Source organism: Pantherophis guttatus, chromosome 3 (genome assembly GCF_059756535.1).
Source record: "Pantherophis guttatus breed Tessera chromosome 3, ASM5975653v1, whole genome shotgun sequence".
NCBI lineage: Eukaryota > Metazoa > Chordata > Lepidosauria > Squamata > Colubridae > Pantherophis > Pantherophis guttatus.
In genome coordinates, this window is record NC_142065.1 from 122,728,467 (window position 1) to 122,747,897 (window position 19,431).

General features: G+C 43.5%; 1 protein-coding gene across 3 annotated transcripts in view; it reads left to right on the forward strand.

Moving 5' to 3' along the window:
• The window catches only part of RIN2 (Ras and Rab interactor 2), an 83,821-nt gene that overhangs the window by 45,330 nt on the left and 19,060 nt on the right, over positions 1 to 19,431 (forward strand). The window contains exons 1-6 of one of the 3 annotated variants that reach the window (XM_034411741.3): positions 5,928 to 5,948; positions 7,501 to 7,693; positions 8,748 to 8,862; positions 9,494 to 9,566; positions 15,722 to 15,813; positions 17,483 to 18,607. In XM_034411741.3, coding sequence (XP_034267632.1) covers positions 7,514 to 7,693; positions 8,748 to 8,862; positions 9,494 to 9,566; positions 15,722 to 15,813; positions 17,483 to 18,607 — 1,585 coding nt within the window. In that variant the 5' untranslated portion in view covers positions 5,928 to 5,948; positions 7,501 to 7,513. Of the gene's footprint in view, positions 1 to 5,927; positions 5,949 to 7,500; positions 7,694 to 8,747; positions 8,863 to 9,493; positions 9,567 to 15,721; positions 15,814 to 17,482; positions 18,608 to 19,431 lie in introns of those variants that run through there. The other 2 variants (XM_034411740.3, XM_087891274.1) reach the window with 2 other exon arrangements.

Below are 19,431 nucleotides of genomic sequence, written 5' to 3' on the forward strand. Positions count from 1 at the left end.
ATACTTTCCTCCTATTTTTCTCACAACAACCCTATGAGCTGAGAGAGAATGACTTGCCCAATATCACTCAGCCGGCTTTCATGGCTAAGGTAGAATTTGAACTCATGGTTTCCTGCTTTCTAGTGGCCTTAGCCACTAGACAAAGTGGTTCTTGTTTAGTCAGAGGTCTAGTTTGGTCTTCTTGTTTGGGCAGGAATTATGGGCAGAAGTGAGGTGCTTCCGATTGTTACCTTCTTCAATTTCCTTTCACTCCTCCCTCCCACTTAGTGACTAAAGTCTGTAGCTGATGTTTCACCATCCTGCTTAGTCATACTCTTAATTCTTTACTGACTGCACTGCTGGTATGTGAACAGCCATTGTGCTAATCACTGTGGACATTGCCATTCCTCCTGTTATTGTGATGAGAGGGAAATCAAGATGCCAAGTAACCCAGACCAGGATTTGACAGTAAATTTCAGCTCTGCAACTTCACATGGCCTAACGTGGCTAAAATTTCTCAGATACATGATAGGACAGAGCTACATAGCATTCTATTTGATACATGATAGGACAGAGCTACATAGCATTCTATTTCAAATTAGAGAGAACAATATTGAACAATTGATTACATTGTATTAGACTGTTTGCGCATGTCCAAGATGGCGGCGCCCGCTGGGATCACGATCTGAGGATGGGGCGCCGACCTACCCTTTGGGTCCTTTGGGGGTCGTTTTGAAGATCCTCGACCCCAGGACCTGTCAGGGGAGCTCCCGGCCAGCACGGAGAGGGTTTTCTTTCCCTCCGTGACTGAGCTGAGGGGAAGGGGCGAAGCGTGGAGCGCCAGGCTGATCAGCTGGGTGTCGGCAGCGTTTTTTTCACAACCGGAGCCATCAATTAGTTGGAGCGGCGCTGTGCCGGGGGGCGCCCGCCGCGCGGCAAGTTTCGAAGCCCGGGGGGTTGCCCGAAGTGCTACATGATGTGTCGGGCACCCCCTGAAGACCTCTGGGACGTCGCCAGGCTCTTTGGGGGCTGGCAACGATGGCGCGGTGGTGGCGGCGATGGCGGTTGCTGTGGAGGCTAGCTGGCGGTCAGATGACGCTGGGGACCCCCCCCTTGAAGTAGGAGCTGGGGGGGGCAACAAACCAACAGGTCTGGGAGACCTGCAACCACGGTTGGGCGGAAAAGACCCGGAGCGATTTTCTGGGCCTCGGGAGGCCTCAATTTGTGGTTGTGCGGGGGGCGGGGGGGCTTGAGAAAGCCGCCCCATTTCTGCCCCATTTCTCTCTCCTCCAGCGTTCCCTTTTAGAACTGGGCCCACCTGGACCAACTGTCAGCCTGCGGGACTCATTGGCGCTATGCCCTATTATTATTACTATTCTGAATCCCCCTGACTCTGGAGAGGGCTATTTCCATCTGAACGGGAGACCGGTACATGGCTGCATCCCGTCGGCTGAGGGAGCTAGACATTTGCCTGACCACCGTGAGAGGGTGGCCAGGTGTCAGAGCCCCTGGGGGCTGAACCGGGACGCTTTCTACATATATGCACTTTACCAGCTTTCTACACATATGCACTTTACCAGCGAGGGGACTTTACCATCGGTCTTTACCACCGGACAAAACGCCGTGAGAGGGCGATTTTTGGACCTGACCCCCGGACGCTGTCTATATGCATCAGTTCATTGCTGCCACCCCACCACAAGAGGGGGCTGTCCAGCTGACCTAACCACCGTGAGAGGGTGGTTAGATCTATTTCCCCCTTGGAACTGTGGTTGTCCTGGCTTCGGACTATGTCCTCTGTTGTGAGGGGACAGGGGACTTGGTCCTGCAAATATGTCTCTGAGATCCCCCATTCCTTTGTCTTCTCCTCGGTCCTTTATATACACCCTCAGGATATGGTCATGTTACCCATTATGATTAATGTACTCAGCAGCGGAGCTTCTTGGTCTGCGAGACTCCCCCCTCTCGCAGGCTTGGCCCTCCATTCTGTCGAGGGCCTACCTCGATGACGGGCTCTGGAGTCCCGAGAGGTGGCATGCCGCAAAGAGGGGGCTGCGGGGTTTTTTAAAATTGTCCTTGTTTAAACTTTTAAGGGGTTCTGGGAGGGGGGAGGGGGGTGGGATTGGAATTAGGATTGTGGGTTTGGGGGATAACCCACTAGGGGGAGAGTCGGCGTTCGGCGGGGGTGGTGGGGGATCCGGAGGGGGTCGAGCTGGTCCAGACTATGCTTTTACCATCGGTACTGTGTGTCGGAGGGGTAGATATGGCGGGAGCAGGGGGCCATATCATGTTAAGGGAGCACGCACCCGCTGTCTTCAAGCGGTAGACTGCTCCGGCCCCCAAGGCTCCACCCGTTCTCCAGGTAGTACAGACCTTCAGGGCCCGGGCCTTCGTCTGATGTTGTGCAACGCCAGGTCTGTAGTAAATAAAGCCCCCCTCATCTGTGATCTTGTTTACGAGGGGGGAGCGGACCTGGCAGGTATTACGGAGACCTGGTTGGGCCCAGAGGGAGGGGTCCCTCTGGTAGAAATGTGCCCACCAGGTTTCCACGCATTCCATCAGCCAAGGTCACAGGGGAGGGGCGGGGGAGTAGCGGTTATTATTAGAGAAGGCCTTAAGCCGAGGGAGACCACTGTACCTCAGACAGCTGGTTGTGAGTCCCTCCTTGTGATGTGGGGCCACGGGGTTCAGATGGGTTTGCTGATCACGTACCTGGCTCCCTGCCACATGGCGGCAGCCCTGCCCGAGCTACTCAACGTTATTGCCGCGGTGGCGGTTGATACCCCCAGACTTATGGTCATGGGGGATTTCAACCTGCCATCCGTGGGTGAGGCGTCTGAGGTGGCTCGGGAGTTCATGGCTTCCATGACGGCCATGGACCTGACCCAACTAATTCATGGCCCTACGCACACTGGGGGAAACACACTGGACTTGGTTTTTGTCTCTGGACAGTGGTTGAATGATCTCGAGATAGGGGATATAGTCATCGAGCCCTTGTCATGGTCAGATCACTCGCTCCTTCGCCTTGACCTTCGAACCGCAGCACCCCGCCGCAGGGAGGCGGAACCGGTAAGATGGTACCGCCCAGGCGCCTGATGGAACCTGATAGGTTCCAGATGGAGCTTGGGCCAATCCCGGAGGTTCTGGCTCACGCCTCATCTGGGGACCTAGTGGCCGCCTGGGATAGGGCGGCTGCTGGAGCCCTGGATCGAGTCGTGCCTTTGCGGCCTCTGACCCGGCGCCGATCTCGCCTGGCTCCTTGGTTCACCGAGGAGCTGAGGGAGATGAAGCACCGGAAAAGACGCCTAGAGAGCTGTTGGAGGGCTAGTCTTTCTGAATCTGACCGAACACTGGTAAGATCTCATATTAGGAGTTACCTAGTGGCGATAAAAGCAGCAAAATGTACTCATTTTACTGCTCTTATTGCGTCATCAGATAATCGCCCGGCCACCCTGTTTAGGGTGACCCGCTCCCTGCTCCACCAGGAAGCGCGGGAGGACCCCTTGGAGGGAAGAGCCGAGGATTTTGTTCAGTATCTATATGACAAAATCACTCAGATTCGGGCAGGTCTGGACTCTGACGGGTTAGATCCAGCGAGGGTGACGGAGACAGGTCTTGAGACTGTTATCTGGGATGAGTTTGATCCTGTGACCCCAGATGACGTGGACAGGATTCTGGGTAGATTGAACGCGACCACATGTTTGTTGGACCCGTGTCCCTCCTGGTTAGTGCTGGCTTCCCGGAGGTGACGCGAGGCTGGCTCCAGGGGATTATAAATGCTTCGTTGGGTGAGGGTGTCTTTCCCGCCGCCTTGAAAGAGGCGGTGGTAAGGCCTCTCCTCAAGAAGCCTTCCCTGGACCCGGCAGTATTGGCTAGTTATCGTCCAGTCTCCAACCTTTGCTTCGTTGCGAAGGTTGTTGAGAGTGTGGTTGCGCGACAGCTACCCCAGTACCTGGAGGAAGCGTCGTATCTAGATCTGTTCCAGTCGGGCTTCAGGCCTGGGTACAGCACGGAAACGGCATTGGTCGCGTTGGTTGATGATCTCTGGAGGGCTTGGGACAGGGGTTGTTCCTCTGTCCTGGTCCTGTTAGACCTCTCAGCGGCTTTTGATACCATCGACCATGGTATCATGCTGCACCGGCTGGAAGGGTTGGGGGTGGGAGGCACCGTCTTACGGTGGTTCTCCTCCTTTCTCTCTGACCGGTCGCAGTCTGTGTTGACAGGGGGGCAGAGATCGACCCCGAGGCCCCTTATATGTGGGGTGCCGCAGGGATTGGTTCTCTCACCCCTTCTGTTCAACATTTATGTAAAGCCGCTGGGCGAGATCATCCGTGGTTTCGGGGTGAAGTACCATCTGTACGCTGACGACACCCAGCTGTACATCTCCACCCCGGACCACCCCAACGATGCCCTTGAAGTGATGTCCCAGTGCCTGGAGGCCGTACGGATCTGGATGGGGAGAAACGGGCTCAGGCTCAACCCATCCAAGACCGAGTGGCTGTGGTTTCCGACGTCCCGATATAGTCAGCTGGCGCCATCGCTGGCTATTGGGGGCGAAGCATTGGCCCCCACGGAAAGGGCTCGTAACTTGGGCGTCCTCCTGGATTCACGGCTGTCTTTAGAAGAGCACTTGACGGCCGTGACCGGGAGGATTTTTCATCAGGTTCGCCTGATTCGCCAGTTGCGTCCCTTTCTAGATCGGGACTCGTTACGCACAGTCACTCATGCCCTCGTCACCTCTCGTCTGGACTATTGTAATGCTCTCTACATGGGGCTCCCCTTGAGGTGCACCCGGAGGCTCCAACTGGCGCAGAGTGCGGCCGCGCGGGTGGTTATGGGAGCAACATGGAGCTCCCATGTAACACCTCTCCTGCGTGAGCTGCACTGGCTCCCGGTGGTCTTCCGGGTGCGCTTCAAGGTTCTGGTTACCACCTTTAAAGCGCTCCATGGCTTGGGACCTGGTTACTTACGGGACCGCCTACTACCATCAACAGCCTCCCACCGACCAGTACGCTCCCACAGAGAGGGGCTCCTCCAGGTGCCGTCGGCCAAACAATGTCGGCTGTCGGCCCCTAGGGGGAGAGCCTTCTCTGTGGGGGCACCGACGATCTGGAATGAGCTCCCCCCAGAGATACGGAGGATTCCGGATCTGCGCACCTTCCACTGCGAGTTGAAGACGCTTTTATTTCATCAAGCTGGCCTCGCCTAAATCTTCTCCCTTTTAAGTGTAAATTCTAAATTTTTAATGTATTTTAAAATATGGGTATCTTAAATTATTGGTATTAATTCAGCCAAATTTATTTAATTCATTTTATTCGATTTTAAATTTTGTATATCTATGTGTTTTATCTCATGGCTGTGCACCGCCCTGAGTCCTTCGGGAGTAGGGCGGTATAGAAATTCAATAAAATAAAATAAAATAAATAAAGTGTGGGGGGTGCAGCTCTCAAGGCACTTGAAGCCCATTGCTGTCACTTGTGCTCATTTCAGTGGAGTTGGCTCTTGCTTGAAGCTGAATGTGTTATTGGTTGATGGCTGACATTTATTGATTCTTTCTGGGATTTTGAATTGAAAAATCGCTTTTGAAATTATTAAGGCATCCAGTTGCTGCTTCTTGGGATAATATAGCCAAGTGGGGTGTCCAACCTTGGCAATTTTGAGACCTGTGGACTTCAACTCCCAGAATTCCTCAGCCAAGTTGGAGAAGTTGCCAAGGTTGGACACCCCTGATGTAGAGCTTGCCACAAATTGGAGCTACAGTATAAGCCTTTCAGTCATTTGCTATACAGGCTGAATAAAAGGGTATAATTGGGCATCTTAATAGGTCAGGTCACATGGAAACAATTAAGCATATTTAGCTGAAGACATGTAATTATTTTTCAGAGCTGCGTACATGCCCAGGGATATACTGCTTCCTATCTGCAGATGGAGCTATAACACGACTAGATGAATGAATCTTGATTACAGCTAAGGTATACTGAAGTATAAATGAAAACAGCTAAAAAACCCAGAAAAATAGAAAAGTACAATCAATTATAATTGTTGAAATAAAAGTATATTAAAGTTCTTATTGACCTTTCATCAATTGGCACCTAATATTCATGGCTGCTGCACAGTATTTTGCTACTATCTGGGATTACAGTCTGAAAAAAAGGATGAACATGTAAGTATGTCAGGTCACTCAGGGTCCTGATGTAAAAGAGGCAGGATATAAGTATTGTCTATATCTCTATAGATCAATGTTGGCGAACCGGGAGCAAGTGCTAAACCAGGAGCGTGTGTGCAGGGGAGCGCCAGAAACAGGAAGAGCAACTCCCTGGTATGCACACAGAGGAGTGCCGGAAACCGGAAGAGCAGTTCCCCAGCGCGCATGCATGCACCGGGAAGCTGGTCTTCCTGTTTCCGGTGTGCACATGCGCGCATGCGTGCACGCATGCGTGCACGAAGACCAGCTGGCCGGTGTGCATGCGCGTTCCAGAAACTGGGAGCTCAGCTTCCCGGTGTGTGCATGTACACCAGGGAGCTGCTCTTCTGGTTTCCGGCGTGCCCATGCACGCAAAGACCAAAACCCGGAAGAGCAACGGGTGACGGTTGGCATGCCCGGAGAGATGGCTCTGCGTGCCATAGGTTCAATATCACGGCTATAGATGGTACAATAAAGTAACACATACTGGACTATTTCAACATTTCTAGTTCCACACAAGCAAATGCATTTCTCAAATGTGATTTTAGAGTATCTTCCCTGTAATAATGCTAAAGGCAAAATATTATGCCCAAAAGAAAGCTTTCCTTAGTTTGGGAAATGTCAATAAAGAGAGATAGTTGGCCATTTGCCAAAAAAATCACCCAAATCCTATTTCTGTATTTACTTCCACCTGAAATTCAATGTGATTAAATATTTGGACGACTGTATGTTTAGGAGTCATAGCCCAAGGTTTGTAGTGATTCTGGTCATAATCCATTAGTCATTAGTTTTTGTTTTATGACATTGTTCTAGCTCAAAGGGCAGCCCTCGATCATGATTAATAGTAGTCTCCAGTGAAAGAACTGGAGCCTGTAATTTAACATCAGTTGCCATATCCTAACCTCAGTTTTTAACATCAGTTGCCATCCCTGTGTCTAGTCTCAGAAGGCCATTGGCAATCCCTCTGAAAGCTGCTAGTACAGATCTTAGAAATTTTGTTGAAAACACTTCAGGGGTATTCAAGAAGTAGAAGTAATTACTTCCTTTTCTATTTCCATTTGTAGCCCAATCCATTTGCTGATGGACTGGCTTGTTTACTGATTTGGCTTGTTTGTTTTACAGTTTACAATTTACATCAACTTACAGAGTTGCTGTCAGGGTCACCTACAATAAAATACAGCTGAAAATGAATGCAAACACATATTAATATTTATTTATTTTTATTTATCTATGAACAAGATACATTGTTGAAGTTGTTTTACAAAGCACAGATTATTTTTGAATAATTTAAATTTAGGCTTTTAATTTGTTTTGTTTTTTGTTTGTTTCTGTTGTTTTAGCCTAGAGAAAGATATGGGTGATGTGTGCCCGGATCAGAAAGATTTTGCAAATATCATACGAGATTCTGGATATGATAGTCTCCCCAATAAGCTCAGCATACTAGATAAACTTCTTCATACCCACCCTATCTGGTTACAGCTTGGCTTAAATGATGCTGAAGCAGTGGAAATTCTACGCTCTCAACCTCCTGGAGTAAGAAACAACTTTAATTTGGCCTTGTAAACAAGAGGAATACTTTGCTGGGGCATTGCCTTGCTTTTAGAATCAGACCCCTGTCCATTCTCTCCTATTCTGAATTCACTTTTTAGCTTCTTAAATTTATATCCCACCTTTTCTCCAAAAATTCATAGCACTTTCTGTTCCAATAGGTTGGGCTGAGAGACAGTGACTGGCTAAAGTAACCCAAAAGTTCCATGGTTGTAGGACATCTCGAACCCCCAATTCCAGGCAAACTCCTTAAGCACTCTACCAATACATGTACATCATAACTTCCTTCATAGTGTCATTTTATATCACTAATGTATATGAATAGTGGCTAGATGCCAGTCAGGAGAGAAAAGTGTGTGTGATTGCTTGTATTTGTGTAACTCTAATATTCATACACATTATGAATCTGCTTTAGATGAGGGCAGCTATGTGACTCTCCTAGCCAGTGCTGCCTACTCTCACTAGCAACAATTCTCTTAGAAATCTTTCTTCATCCTTTACCCTACTAGACAATTTTAGCTGGTGACTTAACATAAGATTCTGGTAGGTACTTTGTATTTGTACATGTGTGCATTTATTCTGTCATTATGGTATCAAATCTTTCTCAAAAAGAAAGAGATGGGAAAGAGGTTATTGTTCTGAGAGCAATTATTAAAATTATTTTATTGGCTAACTGGAGTAGCACTTGCGTTGTTTGATGTTTGTCCTTATGTGTTAACATGGAATTAATATTAACTCTTGGCCCGAACAATTTTAAAAATCTGATGTCTGCATATTACAAGATCAAATGAGTAAACATTACGAACAAAGTTTGGCAATATTTTTTGCCATTTACAGGTTCTGGGTAATTAAAAATATCAATAAGTATTAAGTTTTGTAGCTTATTTTGGATTCTCAAGTTATTAGTACCTCTGTTGGAAGTCCTACAAGTTTACTTGTATGTAAGATGAGACAAAGCAGGTTCATAATATGAAATTCTTGAAAACATGGCTACTAAGTCTATTTAAAGCTTTGTTTTTTCTTATTTGTTTTTTAATAGACTTTCCTTGTTAGAAAGTCGTCAAGAATGCAGAAGAAAGTCCTGTCTTTACGCCTACCAAATGATGTAAAGGGATTTTGCCTTAAAGAGTTTGCAATAAAAGAAAGCATCTATAGTAAGTAGTTTACAATATTGTCTTTCCGTGGCTGAACATAATGAATAGAAGATTCATCAGCTGATTGATTATGATTTGTGAAGGAATATTGTTAATCTGTGCAGCAGGGGTCAGTAAAACAACTGAATGGATTCATCTCAAAATTAATACATGTGAATAAAAAGGGCCCGATTGTTAATAGAATGAGAGACCATGAGGAATTTCCAGAGCTGTGTATTAGACTGGAAAGTAAAATAAAATCACACAAGAAAGCAGTGGCCAAACACACTTCTGTGCTGTGCCAAGAGGTAGGAGCATCTCAGGAGTTGAGCTTTGTTATTTTGGTGGATTCCATCATGACAAATAGCCTCCAATATAGACAGTGAGTTTTAAACATTTCAAATTAGGATTCTTGGATTGTTTGTAGCTCAATTGTTAGTATGTACCATTTTAAAAATATTTCCTATTTTTTGCTATTTTTAGGCAAAAACAATTGAAGAATTTTGGAAAAGAAATGCTGACTATGATAAAAGTCTTTATTAACAAACAATAGCTTATGAATTGCAGTTTTATTCCTACATAGGAAGCATGTTTTGCTGTATTTTTCAGATCATATATTGTGCAATTGAACCTGTTTTCTTTTACTTTTCAGCTTTTTCCTTAGAAGGCTCTGGAATAAGTTTTGCTGATTTATTCAGGCTCATAGCTTTCTACTGTATTAGCAGGTAACTGAGAATGTTCTTATGACAGCCTTTGTTTAACATGTGGTTGCCTTGTTAATGCAAATATCAAGAATCTTAATTAAACTGAAAAAGAATAAACTACTGAGTAGCTTTTTTAGTGGCTACTGAGCAGACAGCTGAGTAGGATTCTGAATATCTGAAAGATCACAAATGAATTAATAGATTAATGGGCTGCATTGCGTTCACTCATCGGTAAAATACAGTTTACAACTAAAATTATAGAAATTAAAAAAGAGTTTCTGTAAAATAACGGTATTTTTTTTTTATTATATTAAGCTTTGTATTATGTGAGATTTTGTACTTTATTTTATTGAGTTTACTTTATGGATTAGCCCTTGGGCCATAGCAAAGTGCAGAGTTCCAGACACAAATTATTACTAAAATCTGATAAAAACAATTTAAAATGGATAATAACAGTAAATACTAAGTAAAGTACTAAGTTCATAAGAAAGCAGTAGATAAAGGAAACAGAAATTAAAATACTTACGTGGTATAAGGTATTAACCTAATTTGATAGACTAGCTACTGCTAGATTGACATATCTTTAACATGTCTTAACTAATACAATAATATAATTAAAACAATTTAATATGCCATGGTTTGCATATGTTATTAACAATGTGAAACACTAAAATATTTCATTTTAAAACTCATTATAAGGTATTTTGTTATTAAGATTACAAGCCAGTGCCTTTGCTCAGTTCTTGTAACTTCAGTATTATAATATATTAAACATTGCAAAATGAATTTGATGCTCCTAAAGAGATCTCGATATTTGGCAGGCAATTAAATAGTTTTTTGCCACTTGCCAGGTAATTTGTAGAGTAAATATTTTTTTAAATGTTTTTTTATTTATCAAAGAACTAGCAAAATTCTGTGTGCAGGCAATACAATATTGCAGAAGAGCATGGCCAAGAGTTTCTAATGGCCCTTGCCTGCATGGCCCAAAGCTTTCCTTTTGTGGAATTTTTAACAGAATAACAGAATTGGAAGAGACCTTGGAGGTCTTCTAGTCCAACCCCTGCTCAAACAGGAGACCCTATACCATTGATGGCTAACCTTTTTGCCATCACGTGCCAGGAGAGGGGGGCGGGGGAGGGTCACACGCGCACGTGCCCACGCGCATGTGTGCGCTCCCCCCTCCCCCCCCGCTCCTGGCACATGATGGCCTGGTAGGCCTGTTTTTCTTTCTTACCTGGTTCCAGATCCTCTTTGTGTATCTGGGAACAGTGAAAACAGCCTTTCCCACTCCCTTGGAGGCCCTACGGAGGCTGAAAAGGCCCATTTCCCAACTCCGGGTGAGACAGGAAGTGACATTTTTTGCTGTCCCCAGCCTCCAGAACCTCTCTAGGAGTCTGTAGGAGCCTCTCTAGGAGTCTGTAGGAGCCTCTCTAGGAGTCTCTGGAGGCTGGGGACAGGAAAAAAGTCACTTCCTGTCCCACCGGGAGTGGGGAAATGGGCACTTTGAGCCTCTGTAGGGCCTCCAAGGGAGTGGGAAAGGCTGTTTTCGCCGTTCCCAGATACACAGAGAGGATCTGGAGCCAGGAAAGAAAGAAAAACGGGCCTTCCCCACCACCCCAGGCCCTCCAGAGGCAGGAAACAGACTGTTTCCCTGCTTCTGGTGGGCCCAGAAGGCCCGAAAATCAGCTGGCCGGCGCGCGCATGCGCCCCAGAGCTGACCTGGCGTGCCCACTAATATGGCTCCGCGTGCCACCTGTGGCACGCGTGCCATAGGTTCACCATCACGGCCCTATACTATTCCAGACAAGTGACTGTCTACTTTCTTCTTAAAAGCCTCCAGTGTTTGAGCATCCATAGCTTCTGAAGGCAAGCTGTTCCATTGGTTAATTGTTTTCACTGTTAAGAAATTTCTCCTTCATTCTAGGTTGCTTCTCTCTTTGATTAGTTTCTCTCCATTGTTTCTTGTCTTGCCTTCTGGAGCTTTGAAAAATATGTTGATCCATTCTTCTTTGTGGCAGCCCCTCAAATATTGAAACACCACTATCATGTCATCCCTAGACCTTTTCACCAGACTAGACAAATCCAATTCATGCAACCATTCTTCATATGTTTTAGCTTCCATCCCCCTAATCATCTTTGTTGCTCTTTTCAGCACTGTTTCTTAAGTCTTTAAATCTTTTTATAACACAATGATCAAAACTAGATGCAGTAGTCTTAATCAGTGGTGGGATTCAAATAATTTAACAACCGGTTCTCTGCTCTAATGATTTCTTCCAACAACCAGTTCACCAAACTGTTCAGAAAGTTAACAACTGGTTCTCCCGAAGTGGTGCGAACTGGCTGAATCCCACCACTGGTCTTAAGTGTGGCCTTATATCTGCCCTCAAGGATAACTGATGGGAAAATGGCAAAATGAGCAAGAGTGAAAAGGGTGTGTTACTTTGGCAGACTGTGCTGTTTAAATAGTAGGTGGCTTATGTGGTATGCACTGACTAGATAATATGCTTGCTGAAATGCTGCTTTAATCTTCCTGCCTATCCATAGTATTTTCAATCCTAGGTGTTTCCTAGGTGACCATATCCCATCCTCCAAAACATTGGAAAATCCATAAAAGCCGACATTGTGCCATTTTCTGCTCTACCCTAACTTTTAGATACATAGAATTCTGCCAATATCAGCAAGCCCAAGCCTTCTGGTAGCAAATTCAGCTTTCGCCAGACATTACCTATCCTGACCTGGACACTAGTTTCAACCTTGAGCAGGCTTAATTCCAGGCGCAGTGTTGCCACTTAGAGATTTTTTTTTTTTCTAGAAACCAGAGAAATATTGAAATACCCATAATGGAGGAATAGATTGTAAAGATGACAACATTAGCAGAAATGGCAAAACTGACCTGTTTGGTCAGGGATAAAACAATAAATACTTTTTTGTAAAAGCCTGGAACTTTTATGGAATTTTTACTGAAAGTGAAAGAAGGTGAAATAGTGATTTATAGATTATTCATTGTAAAGGATTTGAATATGAGACACAAGGGATCTTTGTAACATAATTTGAATGAGGGGGCAGAGGTTGCTTCTTTTATTATATTTTTTATTATATTATATTTATTGCTTCATTTTTTTATTTTATCTTTTGTCTTTCTCTAACTTTCTGTATTTTCATGTTAATCTTTTATCTAACTTTTTTCAATAAAAATTATGTTTAAAAAATCTAGAAACCTTGGACTCAAGCAGAGTTGCTTGCTTTCCTACTCTAACTCTACGCCAACTTTTGGGGAAGTAAGTTGGGTTAGAAGTTGGGTTCAAAGAGTTTAATGGCAACAAGAATATATTTGCTTACACCCCTCGTTTAGAAAAAGGGCCTACTGGTTCCACTGCTTCTTTGAGTCTCTGGAGTCTTTTTAAGAGCACCATAATCCTTGCTTTGTTGCTGCTTAGTTAAATGGTGATGCAAACAGAAAAGAGGCATAAAAAACGAAAGACCCTCCCTCCTTCCCCTTTAGTCCTATTACATTCAGTGACAAGAGCAGTGCCTCATCTTTGTAAAGTCACACTGGTGCGTGCTTCCTGTAATGTTCAGTGTGTGGAGTTCTGTTTTTTAAGGCAATTGGTAATGGAGTTTGTATAAAAATCAAATAATGAAGGAGGAATAATGCAGCTTTGTTTGACTCCTTTTATGGTAGGGACAGGCTCAAAGAATTGCCCGTTTTTTTCAGTTTAGTATTTTCATGCGCTTTATACATGACGTTAAGTCAGTTGATGTGTCTCAAAACTTTCCATAGTTTCTTTATGGAGATACTTTTGAAGGCATGCATAACATCAATAAATTATAGCACCGTGATGGTGAACCTATGGCACGGGTGCCACAGGTGGCACACAGAGCCATATCAGTGGGCACGCAAGCGTTGCCGTAGCTCAGCTCCAGCACGCATGTGTGCACTGTCCAGCTGATTTTTGGGCTTTTCGATCCCACCGGAAGTTGGGAAATGGGCTGTTTCCGGCCTCCGGAGGGCCTCCGGGGGAGTGGGGAAGGCTGTTTTCGTCCTCCCCAGGCTCCTAGAAAGCTTCTGGAGTCTGGGGAGGGTGAAAAACGGGACTACCGGGCCCACCGTGCCATCATGTGCTAAAAATGGGGGGGGCACATGCGCACATGCGCAGGGGCAGGGCCTATTGAATTATGGGTGTGGGCACACACGTGGGCAACCTCCCCGCGCTCCCCCCGCTTTGGGCATGCAACGGCAAAGAGGTTAGCCATCACTGATATAGCATATACAGATGATCTTGGTTTTACTATATTATCCAGTAAGTGACTCGGTCTCAATCTGTGTGGTTTTATAACTTTGCTTTCTCTGAAGCCTGCGTGTTCAAGACCAAACAAAACAAAATAAAAAAATAATAATTTCCACCAAGTCTCTAGGATTTCAGTATAAGTGTTTTGCATATAGTTGCTTACATTGCTTAATACTGTACACTAAATGAGGGAAAACTTTTAGGAAGTGACATATTTCAGTTTTACACATTTCTTACTGAAGAAAAATTTGTCTAGAAGTACTCATCTCGTAGCAGTGTACACGATATATTGTATTTGAAACCTGATCATATTGGATTAGTTTGAAATTCATTGGGTAATAAATATCCATCTATTAATGGGTTTCCTAATTGCAAAAATTGGGTGAAATACCAGTAAATACTTCACAAGTACCACCAAAATGTTGATAATTTGCCTCACCTTGTAAATTAAATGTTTTCTATCATAAAATTAAAAATATATGTAATCTATCTGGTCCAAGTGTCCAGTATCTATATCCAGGGGTTAATACCCAGAGCCCTTTAGAAGTGGTCTTCTAGGTATAGTTTTTAATATGAAAGTAGGAAATTTATAAAATGTATAGGAATAATCAGTAGCTATATCCATTTAAAATAAATAAATTGTATTTTGCTAGTTGACATTGCCCCAGCCTGACAAATGCCTAACTTCAAGAGGGCAAGCTCAGTGCTCAGTCCGAAAAAAGGTTTGCGTCCTAATCTATTTTGGAATTATTTAATTACAGCTTACTCAGTTCTTCATCCAACTTTTATCCTAACTCTTGCACCTGAGATCAGTTATGTAGGATGTGGAGCAGTGCTGGGTTGCTACCGGTTCTCCCCGGTTCTTGCGAATCGGTAGTGGAAATTTTGAGTAGTTTGGAGAACCAGTAAATACCACCTCTGTCTGGCCCTGCCCCCAATCTATTCACTGCCTCCCAAGTCCCAGCTGATCGGCTAGAAGGAAAAAATCAGGGCGCACTTGACAAAAAAGAGAGAAAAAAAACAAGACACCATAGCTTTAAATTGAGAAGCCAAGAAGCCTCCCAACTGATCAGCTAGAACCGATCCGCACCTTGTAAACTGCTCGGTGGTGGTAGATTGGCAATTGAGGCCAAGCTGCCTGAAAGCGGTTTCCAATGCTCTTGGTGGTGGCAGAGTGTCAAAAAACTGTTTAAACTCTTGTCGCAGTGCTTCAAAGGGCCGCCCTACAGCTGATCAACGGTAAAAGGCAGTGTGGTGGTAGACCAGTGCGCTTCAAAAACAAATGGGTAGACCATACAGCTCTACAAGCAGTTAAAAGCCTGGTAGATCAGTACCTTTGCTAAATCCTAAAGAATTGTCACATGACCATCAAACCATGCCCACAAAATAAGCCACGCCCACATAACCGGTAGTAAAAAAATTTAAAACCCACCCCTGATGCGGAGGCTGACCAGAGGGTTTCTTGCATACAAAACCTAGCTGTTTCTGCTTTGTCAATTATATTTGCCTTGCAGTGATTCACTAAATTTCTCCAAAAAAAGTTTGTGGTCTGAACAAATGAAATATGTGTATTACACTTATACTGCAACTGAGCAACAATTCAAATGCCTTTAAGATCCTTCTTAAAATCTCCAGTTGAGAACCAATTTCATGATGTTTAAGTTTGTTTAACTTGCAATCTGATCACTCTAATTGTAAACAAAAAGTGGAAAATTCTGAATTATTCAATATACAAGTTTATTCTGAACTATCTAATAAGGACATTGTGAGGAAGTGGCAACAGAAAGTATTTTTGTTTTGAGGAAAACATATGAGATTGTTGCTGACATTAAGAGGCGAGATGCAGAAGAGTAAAGCAAGTTAATGTCTTAATTGTTTCCAAATAAGGGATGTCCTGCCATTCACCTTGAAGTTACCTCAGGCAATTGCAGCAGCAACAACAGAGTCTGAACTTGAAGAGGCTGCTCAGCTGGGATTGAGTAAGTAAAAGCAGACAATGGTGGGAGGGAAGGGCAGAGTTAAGTTGCAGCTGTGGCATCAGGAAAAAATGATTTAAATTTCTAGTTTCTAATGTGGCGGTAGTTTGCCCATAATGCATTCCTTGGCTTTGCATCTAATCTCCCTCAAATTTTTTTGCATTAATTTATTGAATTTCACTAATAAAAACAAACAATGGGAAATAGGAATGCTGCAAAGAAAACCATCAACCTCAAGTTGTATTTTCACTTAGACCAATACAGATATATTTTAGAGTATAACATTGTTGGTACAGTGTTTTGTTCTCCTTCTGAGTTAAGACTGTTTTATGATTGGCTGCATTTATTATGTCAACTATTTTGTGAGTGTGCTTAAAATGCTCCCAAAATTCTATATATCCCAATAGCCCCGAAATATTGGGTACTTCTGTTTTGAATATTTTCCTGCATGTCACTTTTGTAATTCAACCCACACACACATCAATTGCTTCTTGTCATACAGAAGAAACATTGGTATCAAGTGAGTATCTGTTTCTCTTCATGAGAGAAGCATATTTAGAAAAAGGCATTCAGATTAGGAAAACGGCATGCTGGGTAGGGAAGAATACAGAAATGAGTGGTGCAGAAGGGTTAAACTTTCTCTCCTAAGTCTGAAACTGTCATGTGGCCTGGAAGCATGTTTTAGCTATTTTTGCCTGAAAAAAATGAGGTCTCTAAATATTAGTTTGAGTCATAGAAGCAGTCCCATAGAAGTTATGGAATTAATCCACCTCAGAATTTAAAGCCAAAAGTTCAGTTCTGGCATTGTGACAAGCTAATTTTTAAAACACAATTTTTCTACTTCTGGAGTTATGGGACCCAGTGTTTATAATTTTGATGATTTGTTATATTTGTATTCTGCCTGTGCTTCAAGTAGGTTATATAGTTCCCTCCTTCTGCTTTAGGAAGCAAAATGAACTTCACATTCATATTAAAATTTGAACTTGGATACTTTCTCTACCGCCAGTTCTAGTCCTTCTTGCCGTTAGCCATGGTCTAGCTTAGCATACAGAAATCTAAAATAAGTATGCCACTCTAAACCTAATTATCTGGAGACATAAACCACAGTTTGGCATAATATTTGAATTAAGCCATGTTTGGCATAATGTCTGCATTAAGCCACTAAAAATTTTATCACAGAGGATCAGATTTAGAAAATGGCCTTTTTTAAAACTGCTGTTGGCATTGATGAAGGCAAAGGCAGTTTACTTCTTAGAAAGCCTGGCACACTGCATTCAAGGCAGTGTTCTGTCTGACAGAGAGGATTTCCAGAAGTACCTCTTCTTCTGTGTTTTTAGGAAACAACAAGACAGATCATTAGAATTAATGTCAAGCAACACCAGCATATCTGAGTTACAATTAGAAAATATTTGGAACTAACTGATGGGGTATAGTAGTGCAGAGTTATTCTTGAAATGAACTAAGCTTGTGTAGTAGGTAACCCTGGTAAACTGTACCTTGTACTTGACTGGTATGTATATTTCCTTTTTTCAACTCCAGGACCCAAAGGTTTCAAGCTGATCCTATAAAATAACACCCCCCCCCTTTTAGAGCAAAACATTTTGAGTAGAACATTCTAAGCACTAGAGGCATAATATTTGCATTCTTTTGCTAACTAAATAATGACTTTCAGATTTTTGGAGCTCTCCAGCTAACAACAAACTGCAAAAATCTTCAGCCCTCCAGAAGCCTCTGCCTTCAGACAGCATTTATAAAAGCTCCCAGCAGCTCTGCCTCATAAATGGAGTTCATTCTATAAGAACCAGAACGCCTTCAGAGCTGGAATGCAGCCAGACCAACGGAGCCCTGTGTTTTATTAATCCTCTCTTCTTGAAAGTGCACAGCCAAGATGTTGGTGGAAATCTGAAAAGATCAGGTCCAAAAGCACAAGATGTGAATGGCCCTGAGAGATCCTGTTCTCCCCCACCCAGGCCTCCCCCACCTTCTATTCATAGCCTTCTTGCACACCCTCAGCTGTCCAGGACTACAAACCAGGCCAGTCTGCCAGAAACTGTCAGTCACAGCAAACACTCCAATTTGGATGTGATACAGAAGAGGCCAACTCCTATCCCACCACCTCGCCTGAAAAAAAAGGCTCTCTCTTTAGCACAGAGCAATGCGAAGAACTCAGCAGTAAATGAACCCAGCCACAATTTGGTGGATGGCACAGAAACTGCCAGCATTCCAGGTGGAGCTCCGCCTCAGCAGAACTTGGAGAGCAAAAACAGCTTAGCTACACACCGTGAGTCACAAGTGCAGTGGAATGGAGGCAGGCAAAGACTAAGCAACATGAGCCTGTCCACATCCTCCTCTGATTCTCTGGATTTTGATCGGAGCATGCCGCTCTTTGCTTACGATGGGGATACCAACAGCAGCCTGGAAGAGTTCGAGGGGGAAAGCGACCAGGAGAGCATGGCACCACCCTTGAAGCCCAAGAAAAAAAGGAATGGTTCATTTGTGCTTCCCAAAATTGTCAAATCCCAGCTGAGGAAAATGAGTGGCGTCTTCAGTTCCTTCATGACCCCTGAGAAAAGGATGGTTAAGAAAATAGCAGAAATGTCTCGAGACAAGCGTACTTATTTTGGTTGCCTAGTTCAGGACTATATAAGTTTTCTACAGGAGAACAAGGAGTGTCATGTTTCCAGCACAGACATGCTTCAAACTATTCGGCAGTTCATGACCCAAGTAAAGAGCTATTTATCTCAGAGTTCTGAACTGGATCCTCCCATTGAATCTCTGATTCCGGAAGACCAAATAGGTAAGCAGCTGTGCGGCACCTTTCGCGAGCAAAAATATCCTGTTCCTGTGTCTGTCCTTTCCATCTGGCTCTTGTTCATAAGTGAAGTGGCAGCTCCTTCTCTTGCTTGTCATCCACACTACTTTTGTTCAGTGCCTTTTCTTTACTATAAAATTTTCAGTGGAGTCTTACAAAGCTATGTCAATGAAAAAAAAGTATGTTCTTTGCTCTCACGTGTGACATGAGGATGGGAATGGCAAGAGAAACAAGAATTTGTTATTATTACTAAAATTGGGCTTCAGTTTTCTTTCTGGAAAGGAATACAGTATTCCAGAACTCTAGTGTTAAGAGAAATTTAATTGTAGAAATATAGTAATGTACAGTATCAGGCATCATGATTGGGAGTAGCAGTTTTTAGTCATTTTGTAGGATTTATTTATTAATACTTAAAATGTATGTAATCTGATGTTCTATTTTAAAATTTAGCTTATGAAAATGAAACATCAATAGAAGCAACAGTACAATAAATAGAAGCATTTTTTCAAGAAACAAACCCTTAAATAGCATCAAACTCTAATGCCTTACAGTACAAAATGCAATGCAGGGATAATAAAATCCTACAGGTTTTTTTTTTTTAAAAAAACTCAAATCAGAACAAGTGAAGAACAGGTTCTTAAAGTAAAAAAAAAATAGCCTAAGAAAGGGAGGTGTTACTTATCTCTGATTTTGTTTGCTTTGTTTTTATATAAGCATTTTAAATATTTATGGAAAGATGTGTATAAAAGTCCAAGTTAACTTTTTAGTGTTGTTTTTATTCATTTTTGTAAGTATCAGTGGCATCCATT